The 21,724-nt window shown below is 38.9% G+C and overlaps 2 protein-coding genes across 2 annotated transcripts in view; one reads left to right on the top strand and one right to left on the bottom strand.

Moving 5' to 3' along the window:
* The window catches only part of trpm5 (transient receptor potential cation channel, subfamily M, member 5), a 174,097-nt gene that overhangs the window by 11,870 nt on the left and 140,503 nt on the right, over positions 1–21,724 (top strand). Inside the window, exons 2-4 of the mRNA XM_061887264.1 lie at positions 2,839–2,927; positions 11,383–11,510; positions 19,962–20,074. Of these exons, the coding sequence (XP_061743248.1) occupies positions 20,048–20,074 (27 nt within the window). The 5' untranslated portion in view covers positions 2,839–2,927; positions 11,383–11,510; positions 19,962–20,047. The remainder of the gene's footprint in view (positions 1–2,838; positions 2,928–11,382; positions 11,511–19,961; positions 20,075–21,724) is intronic.
* On the bottom strand, positions 4,845–11,729 carry cdkn1ca (cyclin dependent kinase inhibitor 1Ca). The gene is made up of 2 exons (XM_061887276.1): positions 11,360–11,729; positions 4,845–5,570 (listed from the first exon to the last, which is right to left on the bottom strand). The coding sequence occupies exons 1-2, from the start codon at positions 11,697–11,699 to the stop codon at positions 5,476–5,478; spliced, it is 435 nt and encodes a 144-aa protein (XP_061743260.1). The 5' UTR covers positions 11,700–11,729; the 3' UTR covers positions 4,845–5,475.

Below are 21,724 nucleotides of genomic sequence, written 5' to 3'. Positions count from 1 at the left end.
CATAACAATTTTAGGTCGGGACATTCTTAAGCTGAGGTACCACTGTAGTAGCCAATTATAAGTTTAATAAAATAAGCTTTACTGTGTTTACTTTAGCTACTTGCTATGAATCTTTATCACTTCTTCAATCTATCGTCAAAGTATCGGCTCAGGACTCGAAATCGGATTGGATCCGAGGCCAAAAATGTTGCTTGTGTCACGGCCATGGGATCAGGTTTTGTTTTTGTCATGTTTGGTTTTATTTTTTGGACACTCGATTCCTCTTCCTGCCCTTCCTTGTTTTTTTTTGTTACCATGCCAACTCAGTGATTTTCACCTTGCCCTCATGTCACGCCCCTGTCCTCAGTTCTCACACCTGCTTGTGATCATCACTGGTATTATTTAAACCTGTAGTTGCCAAATGTTTAGCTTCTTTCATGCCATGCCATGCCTAGTTTCCCCCCGCTCATGCCACGTAAATTTTTGATTTTGTTATTTCACAGTTGTTGAGTTTTGTTTGTTTTGGCTGTAGTCATGCCATAGCGCTAGTTTTGCTTTCTAGTCAAGTTTGTTCTCCGCCCTTGTGCGCGCCTTTTATTTTGCTTCCTTTGTTTGAAGTCCATCCATCCATGCATTTTCTACCGCTTATTCCCTTTTGGGACAGCGGGGGGCGCTGGCGCCTATCTCAGCTACAATCGGGCTGAAGTTTGTTTGTATAAATAAATATGTACTCACATTCACGTCTCGCTCAGGCCAATTTCCCTTTGCATCGGAGAAACAATCCAAGATATAGTCCGAATCGTGACAGCTCGAGACGTTCCAATTTGAAATATTAGTTCTCTGCTGACAAGATGTATTGATTGCCTTTCGATGGGCACAGTCAAGTCCTTTCCTTTTTTTTTCTATAAACCAGCTCAAGTGTGACTCATTTCGTGAATCATTTTGAGCCTTGTGGACTCCTGAAAATGCGTTTTTCTACTTAAGTGTCTACTGCAAGGTTCTTCAAGAGGGGATCAATAAAAAAAATATGCCGTTTGATAGAAAAATGTGATTGCAAGCTTAGTTGTGTGGACACGAGAGTCTATTTTAGAGCTGGGCAAATAATTTGCCTCGGGGGCCACATTGAGAGAAAAAAATGTGTCGGGGGGGGGCTAAGGTGTATGTGTGTATAAATGATATATACACATTTAGCTGTAAAAATCTGCTCTACAGTATGTCTTTGAGTTTGTTTTTTTCAGGAACACTAAAACCAAAAGTCGTCCGTTCTAAAAACGTTGTGAGTAGAGATGTCCGATAATGGCTTTTTTGACGATATCTGATATTCCGATATTGTCCAACTCTTAATTACCGATTCCGATATCAATCGATACTGATATATGCAGTCGTGGATTTAACACATTACTATGCCTGATTTTGTTGTGATGCATTAAACAATGTAACACGGTTTTCCGAAATAAATCAAACATGAAAAATGCCAACATGGCACTGCCATATTTATCGTTGAAGTCACAAAGTGCATTTTTTTTTTTTAACATGCCTCAAAACAGCAGTTTGGAATTTGGGACGTGCTCTCCCTGAGGTGGGCGGGGTTGATGGGGGGCGGGGGGTTAAGGGGTAGCGGGGGTGTATGTTGTAACGTCCCAGAAGAGTAAGTGCAGCAAGGGATTCTGGGTATTTGTTCTGTTGTGTTACGGTGCGGATGTTCTCCCGAAATGTGTTTGTCAGTCTCATTTGGTGTGGGTTCACAGTGTGGCGCATATTTGCAACAGTGTTAAAGTTGTTTATACAGCCACCCTCAGTGTGACCTGTATGGCTGTTGACCAAGTATGCCTTGCATTCACTTTTGTGTGTGAAAAGCTGTAGATATTATGTGATTGGGTCGACATAATAAAGCACGCCCTGTATATTGTTGTCTGGGTGGAAAGCAGTGCCATGTTGGTATCGCTCGGTTGGTAGAGCGTCCGGGCCAGCAACTTGAGGGTTGCAGGTTCGATCCCCGCTTACGCCATCCTAGTCACTGCCGTTGTGTCCTTGGGCAATTTCCGAAATAAATCAACTCAAGTTATGGAAAAAAAATGCCAACATGTGAAGTGAATTATATTTATATAGCGCTTTTTCTCTAGTGACTCAAAGTGCTTTACATAGTGACACCCAATATCTAATTTTTACATTTAAACGAGTGTGGGTGGCACTGGGAGCAGGTGGGTAAAGTGTATTGCCCAAGGACACAACGGCAGTGACTAGGATGGCGTAAGCGGGGATCGAACCTGCAACCCTCAAGTTGCTGGCCCGGACGCTCTACCAACCGAGCTATACCGACATGGCACTGCCATATTTATTATTGAAGTCACAAAGTGCACTATTTTTTTTAACATGCCTCAAAACAGCAGCTTGGAATTTGGGACATGCTGTCCCCGAGAGAGCATGAGGAGGTTGAAGTGGGTGGGGTTGGGAGGTTTGGGGTTGAGGTTTATGTTGGGTTACGGTGCGGATGTTCTCCCGAAATGTGTTTGTCAGTCTCGTTTGGTGTGGGTTCACAGTGTGGCGCATATTTGCAACAGTGTTAAAGTTGTTTATACGGCCACCCTCAGTGTGACCTGTATGGGTGTTGACCAAGTACGCCTTGCATTCACTTTTGTGTGTGAAAAGCTGTAGATTTTATGTGATTGGGTCGACATAATAAAGCACGCCCTCTATATTGTTGTCTGGGTGGAAAGCGGGAGAAATTCGGGAGAATAGTTGCCCCGAGATTTTCGGGAGGGGGAACTCCGGATTGAAAATCTTTAACGTGCCGCATGTGGCCTGCGGGCCGTATTTTTTCCTAGATCTAGTCTAGTTCATGTGTGTTGTTTGTTTTAGACACATATCGGACCTGCAGAGTCGTCACAAACAACTCACACTGCCTCACAGCCCTGGATCAGAGCCTGAAGAAGAAGATCATCAAAAAGGTTGACATACATTTTTTTATGCGTGTGGTGATGGTTTTAATATAAATAGTGAGACTGAAATTTGCATGCTGAGACCGACATAAAGTAAAACTCTGCAGACTTATATGGCCTAAAATGCATCCACGCAACACGTTCATACTTTTACTGTTCACGATGTTTACTCGTCACGTCTATGGAATCATGTTTTGTTTTGGTCATGTTTGATTTTGTTTTTTGGACCTTCAGTTCTTGTTCCTGCACTCCCTTGTTTGTCTCATTACCATAGCAACTCGTTAGTTTTCACCTTGTCCTCATGTCACGTCCCTGTCCTCATTTCTCGCACTTGTTTGCAATTATCATGTCTATTATTTAAACCAGAAGTTGCCAGGAAGTCAGCCTGGCGACTTTATACCTCAACTTCATTCATGCCACGTAAGTTGTTGGTTTGTTTAAATGCCACAGTTAGTATCTTTTGTTCTTTTGTCCATAGTCATGCCTTTGTGCTAGTTGTTTTCAGTAGTCAAGTTTGTTCTCCGCCACTGTGCGCGCCTTTTGTTTGCCTTTTGTTAGTTATAGTGTTTAAAAAGAAATAAACATGTACTTACATTCACGTCTCACTCGGGCCAATTTTCCCTTGCATCGGAAAAACAATCCAAGTCATAGTCCAAGTCCTGACAGTCATTATGTTATGTCAAAGCGTCTCCAATAAGAACGTCTGTACCCATTATGGTTCTTGTCCTTCTATGGATGGTGTAAACACTCTACAATGCACGGACACATCCTGGTTTGAAAAAAAAACATTGCTTCCCATCCAATCTGATAAAGCTTGAGAGGCGCTGCAGAGAAGAATGGGCGAAACTGCCCAAAAATAGGCATGCCAAGCTTATGGCGTCGTATTCAAAATTACTTAGGGCTGTGATTTCTGCCAAAGGTGCATCGACTAAGTATTGAGCAAAGGCTGTGAATTTGTTCACGAGTGAAGGAAGAGTGGATCGTGAGGTCGACGGGCGGATCGGTGCGGCGTCTTCAGTAATGCGGATGCTGTACTGATCCGTTGTGGTGAAGAAGGAGCTGAGCCGGAAGGCGAAGCTCTCAATTTACCGGTCGTTCTGTGTTCCCACCCTCACCTATGGTCATGAGTAGAGATGTCCGATAATATCTGGCTGCCGATATTATCGGCCGATAAATGTTTTAAAATGTAATATCGGAAATGATCAGTATCTGTTTCAAAAAGTAAATTGTATGACTTGTTAAAATGCCGCTGTACGGATTGGTACACGGACGTAAATAAACTTTAAAGGCACTGCCTTTGCGTGCTGACCCAATCTACGGCTTTTCAAACACACAAGTGAATGCCACGCATACTTGGTCAACAGCCATACAGGTCACACTGAGGGTGGCCGTATAAACAACTTTTAACACTGTTACAAAAAGCGCCACACTTTGAACCCACACCAAACAAGAACGACAAACACATTTCGGGAGAACATCCGCACCGTAACACAACAGAAAAAATACCCAGAACCCCTTGCGGCACTAACTCTTCCGGGACACTACAACATAAACCCCCTGCTGCTTTCTGGGCTTCCCTGCTTAGGCTGCTGCCCCCGCGACCCGAGCTTGGATAAGCGGAAGAAGATGGATGGATGTTTTGTTTTTGTTTAATCGATTTTCTATTTAAAAAAACAAGAAACCTTTACACATTGTCATTATGGGGTATTGTGTGGCGAATTTTGAGGACAAAACGAATTTATTCCAAATGTGGAAAAAGTGGAACGCTGTTAATACTTTCCAGATGCATTGAATATTGGTTACTAGTGTTTTTCATATATAATTTTTGTATGTTAGTCAAGCATCCATTAATGAACCAAACTGATAGTTTTTTTGAAGAATTGTTTATTAAACTTACAACTTTAGTTTTCATCTGTACTTCACTTTGTTTCAGACATCAACTTACACTGGAGCTTTCTTTATATTTCACAAAGATAACATTCTATTTTAAAAATGATAAAAAACTAACTACACATCAAACAATAATAATTATTAAAATAAAAAAAAGCATGTTAAATTAAAATGAAGATAAATACAATAAATAAAGAACTACACATTTTCAATTGAATAAAATTAAGCATATAAATAAAAGCAGCAGAGAAAGTCCCATTCTGCACATTGTAGGAACTAGACAACAATAACAACAACAACAAACAGGGAAAAAAGAGAAACTAAAAACAAAACAAGGCATATTTAAAGCCGAAAAAGCGAAGTCATTATGCAAATTTAGACCAACTGAAACCGGTGACATCATTTGATCAAAAGGCTTTCAGAGGGTTAAAATATTAACATGTTTGGTATTTCTGTAGAAGTTGGAGAGAGCAAAAATAATTAAAACCAAAAATGATAGGACTTTTATGTCCTGTTTAACTTTGGAGTAACTTATTGAACATCAAAAATGTCAGTTTTACAGGAAAAACGATGTAAAATGGAATAAAATACAGCAAAAATGCACTGAAAGAACAATCAGTCTTCGCCCCCCCGATGAGTTTAAGAGTATGTATAAGTGGCCGAACGGTCATCTCATTGTTTTGCACGAAGATGCGTCCGTGGAACTTGTCACAAAGTTGCTGAGTTTGCTTTCTGTGAAGCTCCTCCTCTTGACAAAAAAGTCTGCAAGGAAATAAAAGTGTTATTAAAAGTTAGAGATCAATAACTTCCATTACATCAGGGCTCAATACAACATACAGTGGGGCAAAAAAAGTATTTAGTCAGCCACCGATTGTGCAAGTTCTCCCACTTAAAATGATGACAGAGGTCTGTAATTTTCATCATAGGTACACTTCAACTGTGAGAGACAGAATGTGGGAAAAAAATCCAGGAATTCACATTGTAGGAATTTTAAGGAATTTATTTGTAAATTATGGTGGAAAATAAGTATTTGGTCAACCATTCAAAGCTCTCATTCATTCTTTCCTTAACACGGATCAATCGTCCTGTCCCCTTAGCAGAAAAACAGCCCCAAAGCATGATGTTTCCACTCCCATGTTTCACAGTAGGTATGGTGTTCTTGGGATGCAACTCTGTATTCTTCTTCCTCCAAACACGACCAGTTGAGTTTATACCAAAAAGTTCTATTTTGGTTTCCCAATCCTCTGCTGTATCATCCATGTATCCATTTTGGTATAAACTCAACTGGTCGTGTTTGGAGGAAGAAGAATACTGAGTTGCATCCCAAGAACACCACACCTACTGTGAAGCATGGGGGTGGAAACATCATGCTTTGGGGCTGTTTTTCTGCTAAGGGGACAGGACGATTGATCCGTGTTAAGGAAAGAATGAATGGGGCCATGTATCGTGAGATTTTGAGCCAAAACCTCCTTCCATCAGTGAGAGCTTTGAATGGTTGACCAAATACTTATTTTACAACATAATTTACAAATAAATTCTTTAAAATTCCTATAATGTGAATTCCTGGATTTTTTTTCCACATTCTGTCTCTCACAGTTGAAGTGTACCTATGATGAACATTACAGACCTCTGTCATCATTTTAAGTGGGAGAACTTGCACAATCCGTGGCTGACTAAATACTTTTTTACTTTTTTTTTTACCTTTAGAATTCCTCTTAAGTTTAGTCCCGGAAGGTTCTCAGTTATTAAAATGTTACAAAATGAGCCTGAATAATTTATTTATATTTTCAACACTGCAATCTCCAGATCAAAGACCAAAATGATCCGAAAATTTTTAAAACTGGAATATTTGATGTGGAGTAATCGGAGTCTTAAACGGTCATAATTCATAACATTAATTTTAAATAATTTTAATTCACGTTAATACTTTTTGAGCCCTGCGATGAGGGGGCGACTTGTCCAGGGTGTACGCCGCCTTCCGCCCGATTGTAGCTGAGATAGGCACCAGCGCACCCCGCGACTCCAAAGGGAATAAGCGGTAGAAAATGGATGGATGGATGGATAATACTTTTTGAATAATGACAGTTTAAAAACAAATCTCACTAAAATTCTGAGGAATCCAAACTCATAAAAGTTGTAAAAATAATTCATACAGCGTTTAAATCTCTAAATCAAACTTTAGATCCGTCAATATAAAGTTTCAAATCCTTTTTTAATGTTTTATGCCCTTTTCTGTGAACGAAAACTTTAAAATTTTAAGGCAAACACATACAATGTACAATGTTTCCCCCCAAAAAAAATATTTTAAAAGTGGAATATCTGATACCCTAAATAGGTCAATAATTCATAACAACATTGGTTTTATTTAGTAATTTTTTAAACAAACTAAAAAATCTCACTAAAATTCTCAGGGACCCCAAGTCATAAAAGTCTTAAAAATAAGTCGTACTGCATTTAAATCTGGAAATCAAACTTCAGATATGTCAATATAAAGTTTGAAATCCTTGTTTAGTTTTGTATGCCCTTTCTGTGAAAGTAAACCTTGAAATTTTAAGTTAAACACATACATTATACAATATTTTTAAGTGGAATAATTCATAACAACATTGATTTTGTTTTAATTTCTATAACAATATTGATTTTATTCATTAATTTAAAAAAAAAACACACAAAAAAATCTCACTAAAATTCTCAGATATCCAAAACGGCCCCAAGTCATAAGTTTTAAAAATAAGTCATACATTCTTTGTTATTATTTAACTTTAGACCTATCTATCAATTGTAAAAAAAAAAAAAAAATTAATTTAATTCCCCCCAAAAAATATTTTTAAGTGGAATATCTGATGCCCTAAATAGGTAAATTATTCATAACAACATTGATTGTATTCATTATTTTTCATACAAACAAAAAACATTTCAGAAAAATTCTCAGGGATCCAAAAGGGTCCCAAGTCATAAAAGTCTTAAAAATAAATCATATACTCTTTTTTTTAAAATGTAACTTCAGACCTATCCATCAATTATGCTTATTTTATTATTATTACTTTTGGATTGCCTGTTTTTTGTCGAATAAAACTTTTGTTTTTTGACATGATAAACGCCAAATAAACAATATTTCCCCCCCAAAAAATTTTAAGTGTAATATCTGATGCCCTAAACAGGTCAATAATTCAAATCATTGATTTTATTTATTATTTTTTATACAAACAAGAAAAATCTCACAAATTTTCAGGTATCCAAAAGGGTCCCAAATCATAAAAGTCTTAAAAAGAAGTCATTTTTTTTAAATTATTTTTAACTTTAGACCTATCCATCAATTATATATTTTTTTGTCAAATAAAACTTTTTGTTGTATGATAAACACCAAATATACAATATTTCCCCGGAAAAAATATTTTAAAGTGGAATATCTGATGCACTATTTAGGTCAATAATTCATAACATAGATTTTATTTAGTAATTTTTAAACAAAAAAAAAATCTTCACTAAAATTCTCAGGTATCTAAAAGGCACCCAAGTCATAAAAGTCTTAAGTCATATATTCTTTTTTTGATATAACTTTAAACATATCCATCAATTATGCGTATTTTTTATTATTACTTTTAGTTTGCCTGTTTTTTTTGTCAAATAAAACTTTTGTTTTGTTATATGATAAATGCCAAATAAACAATATTTCCCCCCAAAATATTTTAAGTGGAATATCTGATGCCCTAAATAGGTCAATATTTCAAAACAACATTGATTTTATTCATAATTTTTTTATACAAACAAAAACAATCTCACAAAAATTTCCAGGGATCCAAAAGGGTCCCAAGTCATAAAAGTCTTAAAAATAAGTCATATACTATTTTATTTTTAATTTAACTTTAGACCTATCCATCAATTATGCTTATTCTTTTATTATTACTTTTAGTTTGCCAGTTTTTTGTCAAATAAAACTTTTTTTTTGTTTAAATGCCAAATAATTAATATTTCCCCAAAACATATTTTAAGTGGAATATCTGATGCCCTAAAAAGGTAAATAATTCAAAACAACATTGATTTTATGAATTAATTTTTCAGCAAACAAAAAAAATCTCACAAATTCTCAGGGATCCAAAAGGGTCCCAAGTCATCCATCCATCCATTTCCTACCGCTTATTCCCTTTTGGGGTCGCGGGGGGCGCTGGCGCCTATCTCAGCTACCATCGGGCGGAAGGCGGGGTACACCCTGGACAAGTCGCCATCTCATTGCAGGGCGTCCCAAGTCATAAAAGTCTTAAAAATAAGTCATGATTTTGTTATTATTATTAACTTTAGACCTATCCATCAATTATACCTTTTTTTGTCTGTTTTTTGTCAAATAAAACTTTGTTTTGTTATATGATAAACACCAAATATATAACATTTTCCTGAAAAAAATATTATTAAGTGGAATATCTGATGCCCTAAATCGGTCAATAATTCATAACATTGATTTGATTTATTAATAAAATTCTCAGGTATCCAAAAGGGCCTTAAGTCATAAAAGTCTTAAAAATAAGTAATACATTCTTTAAACATATCCATCAATTATACACTTTTTTTTTTAAGTTTGTCTGTTTTTTGTCAAGTAAAACTTAGTTTTGTTATATAATAAACACAAAATATGTAATATTTGCCCCCAAAAAGAATTTCAAAGTGGAATTTTTGGTGTGAAGTATGGAGCTTTCAATATGTCAATAATTCCATCCATCCATCCATTTTCTACCGCTTATTCCCTTTTGGGGTCGCGGGGGGCGCTGGCGCCTATCTCAGCTACAATCGGGCGGAAGGCAGGGTACACCCTGGACAAGTCGCCACCTCATCGCAGGGCCAATGTCAATAATTCATAACAGTAAAAGGGACAAACTGTAGAAAAATATTTTTAGTCTTTTTTAATGACAGTTTTAAAGTAAAAAAAAACAGTAGCTTTCTTTTTCTCCTTACATTTCACCTGTTTTCTCTTTAATTCCACTTTTTAATGTTGTTTTTTTTAAAAGTGTTTTAAAAAATGTGCCCCAAATGGCCCCCCGGGGCCACACTTTGGACACCCCTGCATGAATTAATAATCCATTCCCTAACCCGGTTGGTTCTCAACCTTTTTTCAGTGATGTACCCCCTGTGAACATTTTTTTAATTCAAGTACCCCCTAATCAGAGCAAAACATTTTTGGTTGAAAAAAAGAGATAAAGAAGTAAAATACAGCACTATGTCATCAGTTTCCGATTTATTAAATTGTACAACAGTGCAAAATATTGCTCATTTGTAGTGGTCTTTCTTGAAGTATTTGGGAAAAAATATGTATAAAAATAACCAAAAACTTGTTGAAAAATAAACAAGTGATTCAATTATAAATAAAGATTTTTACACATAGAAGTAATCATCAACTTAAAGTGCCCTCTTTGGGGATTGTAATAGCGTTTTCCGTTCGGGCTCCAGTACTCTGGAATGCCCTCCCGGTAACAGTTCGAGATGCTACCTCAGTAGAAGCATTTAAGTCTCACCTTAAAACTCATCTGTATACTCTAGCCTTTAAATAGACCTCCTTTTTAGACCAGTTGATCTGCCGCTTCTTTTCTTTCTCCTATGTCCCCCCCTCCCTTGTGGAGGGGGTCCGGTCCGATGACCATGGATGAAGTACTGGCTGTCCAGAGTCGAGACCCAGGATCAATCAATCATCAATCAATGTTTACTTATACAGCCCTAAATCACTAGTGTCTCAAAGGGCTGCACAAACCACTACGACATCCTCGGTAGGCCCACTTAAGGGCAAGGAAAACTCACACCCAGTGGGACATCGGTGACAATAATGACCCAGTGTGACCGACACAGGATGGACCGCTCGCCTGTATCGGTTGGGGACATCTCTACGCTGCTGATCCGCTTGAGATGGTTTCCTGTGGACGGGACTCTCGCTGCTGTCTTGGATCCGCTTGAACTGAACTCTCGCGGCTGTGTTGGAGCCACTATGGATTGAACTTTCACAGTATCATGTTAGACCCGCTCGACATCCATTGCTTTCGGTCCCCTAGAGGGGGGTGGGGGGGGGGGTTGCCCACATCTGAGGTCCTCTCCAAGGTTTCTCATAGTCAGCATTGTCACTGGCGTCCCACTGGATGTGAATTCTCCCTGCCCACTGGGTGTGAGTTTTCCTGGCCCTTTTGTGGGTTCTTCCGAGGATGTTGTAGTCGTAATGATTTGTGCAGTCCTTTGAGACATTTGTGATTTGGGGCTATATAAATAAACATTGATTGATTGATTGATTGATTGATAATAGAGATCCATCTGGATTCATGAACTTCATTCTAAACATTTCTTCACAAAAAAATAAATCTTTAACATCAATATGTATGAAAAAAAATCTAACTGTCAACACTGAATATTGCATTGTTGCAGTTCTTTTAACAGTTTATGAACTTACATTCATTATACATAGTTTTGCATTGTTGCTATTTTTAGAATATTTTAAAAAAAATCTAACGTACCCTTTGGCATACCTCCAAGTACCCCCAGGGGTACGCGTACCCCCATTTGAGAACCACTGCCCTAACCTGTGATTCTTGCATTCCTCCAGGCCTTCAGCATGGTCCTCCTCCCCCGCACAGGCGTCACTTTATCGGGATGTTTCTTGGACGAGCTGCCGCGGTTGTTCCCCTCCAGCATGGAAGAGTCCCTCCCCGGGGATGCCGCCTCCATCTCCAGGTAAAAGTCGGCGGAGAGGTGGGTGGACTCCCACTCGAACCTCCCCGGCATCGGCGTGTCGGTGACGAAGTTAAAGTTCCATCGCTCGTTGTTCTCCGCCGCAATTTCCCCGAGTTTTAGCTCCAAGTCCCCGCGTCGCTGGTCGTGATCCGCCGGGCCGAACAAACATCTGCACACGCTGGCTTTCATCTTCTCGGAAGTTGTGTTGCGGCTCCAAACTCAGGTCGTTTTCTTAAAAGAGCGGCGCGACGAAACGAAACAAAGAGTAAATACCGGCTGCTCATTGGTTGCAGCAGTTGTGACGTCACACATAGCTTTGTTTTTATGACATATTTTTAAATCGCGTCACACGCATGAAAAAAACCGGAATATATATTTGTATTGTATTGTCTCTTACTTTTACTTTATTTAACATCGTTTTGTTTGTATTAGGGTGTGTGTTGATAAACCGAGTGGATATTTTTTTTAAATATTGAAATGTATCGATTGTAGCTGAGATAGGCGCCAGCGCCCCCCGCGACCCCGAAAGGGAATAAGCGGTAGAAAATGGATGGATGGATGGATGGAGAGAAATGCCTTAAAGGCCTACTGAAATGAGATTTTCTTATTTAAACGGGGATAGCAGGTCCATTCTATGTGTCATACTTGATCATTTCGCGATATTGCCATATTTTTGATGAAAGGATTTAGTAGAGAACATCCACGATAAAGTTCGCAACTTTTTGGTGGCCTTGCCTGTACCGGAAAAATCAGACGATATGCGCGTGACGTCACGGGTTTTGGAGCTCCTCACATCCGCACTTTGTTTGCAATCATGGCCACCAGCAGCGAGAGCGATTCGGACCGAGAGGGGGACGATTTCCCCATTAATTTGAGCGAGGATGAAAGATTTGTGGATGAGGAAAGTGAAAGTGAAGGACAAGAAAGAAAAAAAAGAGGCTATACAGTGGGAGCGATTCAGGTGTTATTAGACACATTTACTAGGATAATTCTGGAAAATCCCTTATCTGTTTATTGTGTTACAAGTGTTTTAGTGTGATTATATGGTCGTACCTGTACAACCTGAAGGTCAACCCCGCACCTTTCTTAAGCACCAGTCGACGGGTGGTGGCGATGCCCATCTCTGCCCTTGGCAAGGGACCCTTTTCGAAACACGATCTTTCAAAATGATCGCTGCATAATACTCTGTACTTTGTGTGTGTGTTCCGCTCTGTTCCACATTAAAGCTTCACTGTCATCTTTGGGGAATGTAAACAATGAAACACCGGCTGTGTTTGTGTTGCTAAAGGCGGCCGCAATACACCGCTTCCCACCTACAGCCTTCTTCTTTGACGTCTCCATTATTCATTGAACAAATTGCAAAAGATTCAGCAACACAGATGTCCAGAATACTGTGGAATTAAGCGATGAAAACAGACGCCTTATATCTGTGAACGGTGCTGGAACAAAATGTCTGGATAGCAGGTCCATTCGATGTGTCATTCTTGATCATTTCACGATATTGCCTTATTTTTGCTGAAAGGATTTAATAGAGAACATCGACGATAAAGTTCTCAACTTTTGGTCGCTAATAAAAAAGCCTTGCCTGTACCGGAAGTAGCAGACAATGGCGTCAACCGTTGATGGACCTGTCACGCCAAATTTCTTCTCCCTACAAAAACCTTCACCCCCCCCCCCCCCCCCCCCCCCCATTTACTTCCAGTGTCATAATTAATACAGACGTTTTGTTAACGCTATATTATATAAAAAAAATGAAAAAACACTTTACAAACACAAGCTATGGGATGACATAAGAGGAAACGTGACCTCGGAAGTAAATGCGTCATCCCATAGCTTGTGTTTGTAAATAGTTTTTTCTTTTTTTTTATATAATATAGCGTTAACAAAACATCTGTATTTTTATAATATAGCGTTATAGTTTTGTAATATAGCGTTAACAAAACGTCTGTATAAATCATGACCCTGGAAGTAAATGGGGGGGGGGGGTGAAGGTTTTTGTAGGGAGAAGAAATTTGGCGTGACAGCTCCTCACATATTCACATTGTTTATAATGGGAGCCTCCAACACAAAGAGCTATTCGGACCAGGAAAACGACAATTTCCCCATTAATTTGAGCGAGGATGAAAGATTCTTGTTTGAGGATATTGCTAGCGATGGAGTAGAAAAAAAAAAGAAAAGAAAAAAAAAACAAGTTAAAAAAGAAAAAGACGCGATTGCATTGGGAGCTATTCAAATGTTTTTAGAGACATTTACTAGGATAATTATGGGAAATCCCTTATTTTTCTATTGTCTTGCTAGTGTTTTAGTGAGTTAAATAGTACCTGATAGTCGGAAGGGTGTGTCCACAGGTGTGATGACGCCAGTGTCCGAGGGAAGTCGACAGCAGCTTTATGGAGGGCACAAGCTCAGCTTTTCTCCGGTAAGAAGCGACTTTTTACCACAATTTTCTCACCGAAACCTGCTGGTTGACATTCGGTCGGGATCCATTTTCGCTTGACCGCTCTGATCCATAGTAAAGCTTCACCTCCGGGAATTTTAAACAAGAAATCGCCGTTTATTTGTGTGGCTAAAGGCTAAAGCTTCCCAACTCCATCTTTCTACTTTGACTTCTCCAATATTAATTGAACAAATTTCAAAAGATTCAGCAACACAGATGTCCAGAATACTGTGTGATTATGCGATTAAAGCAGACGACTTTTAGCTGTGTGTGTGTGCAGCGCTAACATTTCCTAACAGTCCGTGACATAACGCGTACACATCATCATTACGGAACCTTTTCAAGAAGAAACTCCCGGGAAAGTAAAAATTGCACTTTAGTAAACTAAAAAGGCCGTATTGGCATGTGTTGCAATGTTAATATTTCATCATTGATATATAAACTATCAGACTGCGTGGTCGCTAGTAGTGGCTTTCAGTAGGCCTTTAAAGGGCTACTGAAATGAGATTTTCTTATTTAAACGGGGATAGCAGGTGCATTCTATGTGTCATACTTGATCATTTTCGCGATATTGCCATATTTTTGCTGAAAGGATTTAGTAGAGAACATCGACGATAAAGTTCGCAACTTTGGTTGCTAAATTAAAAGCCTTGTCTGTACCGGAAATAGCAGACGGTGTGCGCGTGACGTCACGGGTTGTGGAGCTTCTCACATCCAAACATTGTTTATAATCATGGCCACCAGCAGCTAGAGCGATTTGGACCGAGAAAGCGACGATTTCCCATTTGAGCGAGGATGAAAGATTCGTGGATGAGGAAAGTGAGAGTGAAGACTAAAAAAAAAAAACTAGACAGCAGAGCGATTCAGATGTTATTAGACAAATTTACTAGGATAATTCTGGAAAATCCATCCATCCATCCATCCATTTTCTACCGCTTATTCCCTGTTTGGGGCCACGGGGGGGCGCTGGCGCCTATCTCAGCTACAATTGGGCGGAAGGCGGTGTACAACCTGGACAAGTCGCCCTTTCAATCGCAGGGCCAACATAGATAGACAGACAACATTCACACTCACATCACACACTAGGGCCAATTTAGTGTTGCCAATCAACCTATCCCCAGGCTGCATGTCTTTGGAAACTCCCTTATCTGCTTATTGTGTTACTAGTGTTTTAGTGAAATCATATGGTCGTATCTGTACAACCTGAAAGTTGGAGGGGTGTGGCCACGGGTGTGGGAACCGCCAGTGTCTCAGAGGAAAGCCACGTTTCTCGACGAGTCGAAGGCAGCCGATGCTTCCTCCACGGTGCAGCAACTGATGGTCGGGGGCGCCCGGTCCGGAGGAGGCTTAGCTGCCTCTTTGACAGGTGCAGGAGGAACGATGCAACTCTCGCTCATGTCTACAGTAAGAGCCGACTTATTGCCACCATTTTCTCACCGAAACCTGCCGGTTGACATGTGGTAGGGAACTATGTTCGCTTGACCGCTCTGTTCCATAGTAGTGAAGTGAAGTGAAGTGAATTATATTTATATAGCGCTTTTCTCTAGTGACTCAAAGCACTTTACATAGTGAAACCCAATATCTAAGTTACATTTAAACCAGTGTGGGTGGCACTGGGAGCAGGTGGGTAAAGTGCCTTGCCCAAGGACACAACGGCAGTGACTAGAATGGCGGAAGCGGGAATCGAACCTGCAACCCTCAAGTTGCTAGCACGGCCACTCTACCAACCGAGCTATGCCGCCCCACTACAGTTGAGTCCAGGGTAGGGAACTATGGCTCTAGAGCCAGATGTGACTCTTTTGATGACTGCATCTGGCTCTCAGATATATCTTAAAGCTTCACCGTCATCTTTCGGGAATGTAAAAAAGGAAAGAAGGAAACACTTTCTGTGTTGTGTTGCTAAAGGCGGCCGCAATACACCGCTTCCCACCTACAGCTTTCTTCTTTGACGTCTCCATTATTAATTGAAAAAATTGCAAAAGATTCAGCAACACAGATGTCCAGAATACTGTGGAATTATGCGATGGAAAGAGACGACTTATAGCTGTGAACGGTGCTGGACCAAAATGTCCTCTACAATGAGTGACGTCACGCGCACACATCATCATACCGCGACGTTTTAGCGTGATACGTCCGCGCGAAATTTAAAATTGCAATTTAGTAAACTAAAAGGCCGTATTGGCATGTGTTGCAATGTTAATATTTCATCATTGATATATAAACTATCAGACTGCGTGGTCGCTAGTAGTGGCTTTCAGTAGGCCTTTAATCACTCTGTACATTGTGAATACTTATTTTATGTGTGTTCAATTAAAACAACTCAATAAAAAAACAACAGACGATAAAAGTTTTTTACTTGAAAAATTCATGTTTTGGTGCATGGTGAATCTTGAAAAATACAACAGTGTAGTCAAAATATAAAAAAATCAGGTTGATTCATTTTTCACTGTGATGATAAAATGTTTCACTTTCATATATTTTGAACAGGGATGTCAAAAATAATACATGGCGAATTATGATTGCATTTGTCATGTACAAAACCCAAAACCAGTGAAGTTGGCACATTGTGTAATTCTTAACTAAAAACAGAATACCAATATTTGCAAATTGTTATACAATATTCAATGTTCCAACAGGAAAACTTTGTTTTGTTTCGCAAATAATCCTTAACTTAGAATTTAGTGGCAGCAACATGTTGCAAAAAAAGTTGGCACGGGGGCGTTTTTACCACTGTGTTACATTGCCTTTCCTTTTAACAACACTCAGTAAATGTTTGGGAACTGAGGAGACCAATTTTTGAAGCTTTTCAGGTGGAATTCTTTCCCATTCTTGCTTGATGTACTGCTTAAGTTCTCTTGTGGTATTTCAGGCTTCATAATGCGCCACACATGGACTTCAGGCAGGCCAGCCTAGTACCTGCACTCTTTTACTATGAAGCCACGCTGTTGTAACACATGGCTTGGCATTGTCTTGCTGAAATAAGCAGGGGCGTTCATGATAACTTTGCTTGGATGGCAACATATGTTGCTCCAAAACCTGTATGTACCTTTCAGCATTAATGGTGCCTTCACATATGTGTAAGTTACCCATGCCTTGGGCACTAATACACCCCCATACCATCACAGATGCTGGCTTTTGATTTTTTGTGCCTATAACAATCCGGATGGTTCTTTTCCTCTTTGTTCCGGAGTGACACAAAGTCCACCGTTTCCAAAAAACAATCTCCAATGTGGACTCGTCAGAGCACAGAACACTTTTCCACTTTGCGTCAGTCCATCTTACATGAGCTTGGGCCGGCGAGGCCAGCGGCGTTTCTGGGTGTTGTTGAATAAATGGCTTTGGCTTTGTATCGTAGAGTTTAAAAACTTGCCTTTACGGATGTAACTACAAGCTGACAGTGGTTTTCTGAAGTGTTCCTGAGCCCATATCCTTTACACACTAATGTTGCTTTTTGATGCAGTACCGCCTGAGGGATCCAAGGTCACGGGCATTCAATTTTACATGCAGTAATTTCTCCAGATTCTCTGAACTTTTTGATGATATTATGTGTAGACCATTCTTGAGAAATGTTGTTTGATAATATGCAGTAACGACCAACTGTAGTTACTGACAGTGGTTTTCTGAAGTTTTCCTGAGCCCTTGTGGTGATATCCTTTACACACTGATGTCGCTTTTAGATGCAGTACCGCCTGAGAGATCCAAGGTCCATAATATCATTGCTTACGTGCAGTGATTTCTCCAGATTCTCTGAACCTTTTGATGATATTACAGACCTTAGATGGTGAAATCCCTAAATTCCTTGCAATAGCTCGTTGAGAAATGTTGTTCGTAACCATTTGTACGATTTGCTCACGCATTTGTTCACGAAGTGGTGACCCTCGCCCCATCAGCATTTCATGGAAGCTGCTTTCATACCCAATCATGGCACCCACCTGTTCCCAATTAGCCTGTTAACCTGCGGGATGTTCCAAATTAAGTGTTTGATGAGCATTCCTCAACTTTCTCAGTCTTTTTTGCCACTTGTGCCAGCTTTTTTGAAACCAGTTGCAGGCCTCAAATTCCAAATGAACTCATATTTGAAAAAGAATAACAAAGTTTTCCAGTTCGAACGTTAAGTGTTATGGTTTAACAGAGGGGAGATGACGGCTCAGACACAAGGGGGCAGTAATGTACAATAATGTATTATATTTATGTTCAAAATATATAATAATAATAATAATAATAAACAATGCTAACTAATAAACTAAACTAAGGAAATGGTGTGTGTGTGTGAGGCTATGTGTCTAGTTAACTGAAGTGTGTGTTACCAAGTGTTGAGAGCGAAGGTGGTCCAGGGCAGGAGAGGAGTTACAAGGTCCGTGTGCCCGGTCGAGGATCGAGGAAGGCAGTCCAAAACCACGGAGGAAACCACTGGTGAGCCTCGGAAGGAACTACAGGGAGAACAAACAAGGACGTCAGACACGGAGGGAAAACACAGAGAGAAAGAGAGCACAAGTCTTGGGCTTATGGTACACCAAGGGTAAACTAAGTTTCCGCCTGGATCCTTGGGTCCACTAGTCCTTTATACAGCTCCCTCTCATTGTATTAGTAGATTGCACAGTTCAGTACATATTCCGTACAATTGAACACTTAATGGTAACACCCGATTAAGTTTTTCAACTTGTTTAAGTCCATGTAAATCAATTCAACAGGACCAGGTGCGCTGATTGCTGATCGCCCACAGCCTTGCCGGCATGTGGACGTGACGCGGCCGTGGGCGCGTCCCGAGGCGCAGCAAGCATTGCGCAAAGATGAGGGCACCCTGGCCGTGACATCAAGTATCTTGTCTTTGCGGTCTATTAAATTGAATATAGGAATGGTTTTCAACCTTTTTTCAGTGATGTACCCCCTGTGCACATTTTTTAAATTCAAGTACCCCCTGATCAGAGCCAAGCGTTTTTGGTTGAAAAAGAGGGATAAAAAAGTAAAATACAGCACTGTGTCATCAGTTTCGGATTTATTAAATTGTATAATAGTGCACAATATTGCTCATTTGTAGTGGTCTTTCTTGAACTGATTGGGAAAAAAAGATAAAAATAACTAAAAACTTGTTGAAAAATAAACAAGTGATTCAAATATAAATAAAGATTTCTACACATAGAAGTAATCATCAACTTAAATTGCCTTCTTTGGGGATTGTAATAGAGATCCATCTGGATTCATCAACTTAATTCTAAACTTTTCTTCACAAAAAAAGAAATCTTTAACATCAATATTTATGGAACATGTCCACAAAAAAATCTAGCTGTCAACACTGAAAATTGCATTGTTTTTTGTTGGTTTTTTCACAATTTATGAACTTGCATTCATATTTTGTTGAAGTATTATTCAATAAATATATTTTTAAAGGATTTTTGAATTGTTGCTATTTTTAGAATATTTTTTTAAAATCTCACGTACCCCTTGGCATACCTTCAAGTACCCCCATTTCAGAACCACTGGAATATAGGTTGAAAAGGATTTGCAAATCATTGTATTTTGTTTTTATTTACCATTTACACAACGTGCCAACGTCATTGTTTTTTTTGGTTTTGTAGTAAGCAGGTAAAATTTAATCTCTTGAAACCATTCTTTCATGAGAAAAAATATCTCAATACAGTTGAGTTTTTACTGCATTTTGATGGATTGACGTGTTTGACGTGGGTTTTTTTTGCCACTGGGTAATTAAAAACTGTGGATTTTGTTTAAATAAAAATACAATTAATGACATCTCATTTTCATTTTAAATCCCCTTTATAAATATGCTTGGCATTTTAAAAAGACATCTGATTATTGCCTGTGCAAATCCTGTTGCTCATCCAATAAAGAATAAAACAATAAAGCAGAGCAATATTATACACCAGAAAAGAGAAGCTGCAGTGACATTTCTAGACAAGCTGAAAAGCACAATAAAGTTATTTTAAATTAACTTTTAAGTCTGCATGTGCAGTGGCTGACTAGTATGCAAATGAGGTGTGTTGTTGGTATTGTTGCAGGGACAGGATTGGTTAACTGGATTGTCGTTTCTGAGGTGAACCTCAGCCCTCTCAGGTGTGAGCGACCAGAAGAGGATCGTTGAGGGATGTCGGACAAACGAGACGATTTTCTGGTGAGTCATCAAATTGTCAACATTGCTTGGAGTTAGATAGAAATATGTGGGACTCATATGACTAAAAACTGTATCGTTATTCAATTAAATCATATTCTCCATATTTTATGCAACATCTAACCAAAAAATAAGCAACTTTAGAGCCTACAAAGTATTTATACTGTAAGTAATGTATTTATTACACACAAATGTGCATCATCTCCAAATTTGGAGGTTTTAAAATCGCCATTTCAAAACGCTAATGCTAATTAGTAGCATGTACATGGCAAATCAATGTAAATTAGCATTGTTTGTTTAATGTATTTAGTTTTATCTTTATTATTTTGTATTGACATTTGCAAGGATGAAAATAATGACCTTTTCATTAAAAAAAAATAAAAAAAAATGCTTCATAATCCGGCTAAAAATTTATATCAAAAGAACTATTTTTGGACTGAAATTTTGTATGCAATCTCTATCAAAACATGTTGCTTTGTTGTAAAAGGCTGATCAACCTAATTTGTGTTTTTAAATCGAGTTTGTGTATTTAATCAAAAATATATAAAACCTTCCATCATTGAATTCAGATTAGTTCGTTCAGTTGGGACTTTATTGACGATGTGAATTTCGCGAACGATTCGAATCATTTGAAAGCTACTTTAGGTATATAGTAGTATTTAAGTGTTATAAACATATAATGAGTTGATTATTATTCATACAGTTTTACTGTATTGTTAAAATGTTCCAAATTGAAGTTTGCATGGCCTCGCAAAATAGCGATCTGATTGTCAAAGCATGGGGATATGACACTGTCATAATCTGTGGTCTGGATTATGTTTTTTTTTTTTTAGTTTTTGGACTTTTTGTGTCTGTGTGCGCTCCCTCGTTTTATTTTGTTACTATGCAGACTTATGATTTTCACCTGCCTCTGGTGTTCGGACCGCGCACCTGTTTCTAATCATGACCCTTATTTAAGCCTGTCTTTGCCAGTCAGTCGACCTGGCGTCATTGCTTGTTTTCATGCCATCCCATAGTTCATGTTGTTTGATTCATGCCGTGTCCACGTAAGTCGTGTTTATTTTATGCCACAGTTCTGTGTTTGTTCCACGCCATAGTTTATGCTGTTTGTTTCAATGCCACAGTTTTTGTGTTTATTTTACGCCATAGTTTATGCAGTTTTTTCATGCCACAGTTTCGCGTTTGTTCCAAGCCATAGTTTATGCTGTTTTGTTTCATGCCACAGTTTTGTGTTTGTTCCACGCCATAGTTCATGCTGTTTTTTTCATGCCACAGTTTCGTGTTTGTTCCACGCCATAGTCTATGCTGTTTGTTTCATGCCACAGTTTTGTGTTTATTTCCACGCCATAGTTTATGCTGTTTGTTTGTTTCAGTGCCACAGTGTTGTTTGTTCCACGCCATGGTTTATGCTGTTTGTTTCATGCCACAGTTTTGTGTTTGTTCCACGCCATAGTCTATGCTGTTTTTTTCATGCCACAGTTTGTGTTTGTTCCACGCCATAGTTTATACTGTTTGTTTCATGCCACAGTTTTGTGTTTGTTCCACGCCATAGTCTATGCTGTTTGTTTCATGCCACAGTTTTGTGTTTGTTCCACGCCATAGTTTATGCTGTTTGTTTCATGCCACAGTTTTGTGTTTGTTGCACACCATAGT

The sequence above is a fragment of the Nerophis ophidion genome, linkage group LG25 (assembly GCF_033978795.1).
Source record: "Nerophis ophidion isolate RoL-2023_Sa linkage group LG25, RoL_Noph_v1.0, whole genome shotgun sequence".
Classification (NCBI taxonomy): domain Eukaryota; kingdom Metazoa; phylum Chordata; class Actinopteri; order Syngnathiformes; family Syngnathidae; genus Nerophis; species Nerophis ophidion.
The sequence above is the reverse complement of the archived record's forward strand: the minus strand, read 5'-3'. Positions and strand labels throughout refer to the sequence as shown.

Bases quoted from the DNA above. Each gene is read 5' to 3' on its own strand.
- cdkn1ca (XM_061887276.1), bottom strand. From the start codon at position 11,699: ATGAAAGCCAGCGTGTGCAGATGTTTGTTCGGCCCGGCGGATCACGAC. The intron at 5,571-11,359 runs GTTAGGGCAGTG...ATTTCCTTGCAG, and splicing joins GAGGAATGCAAGAATCACAG to ACTTTTTTGTCAAGAGGAGG.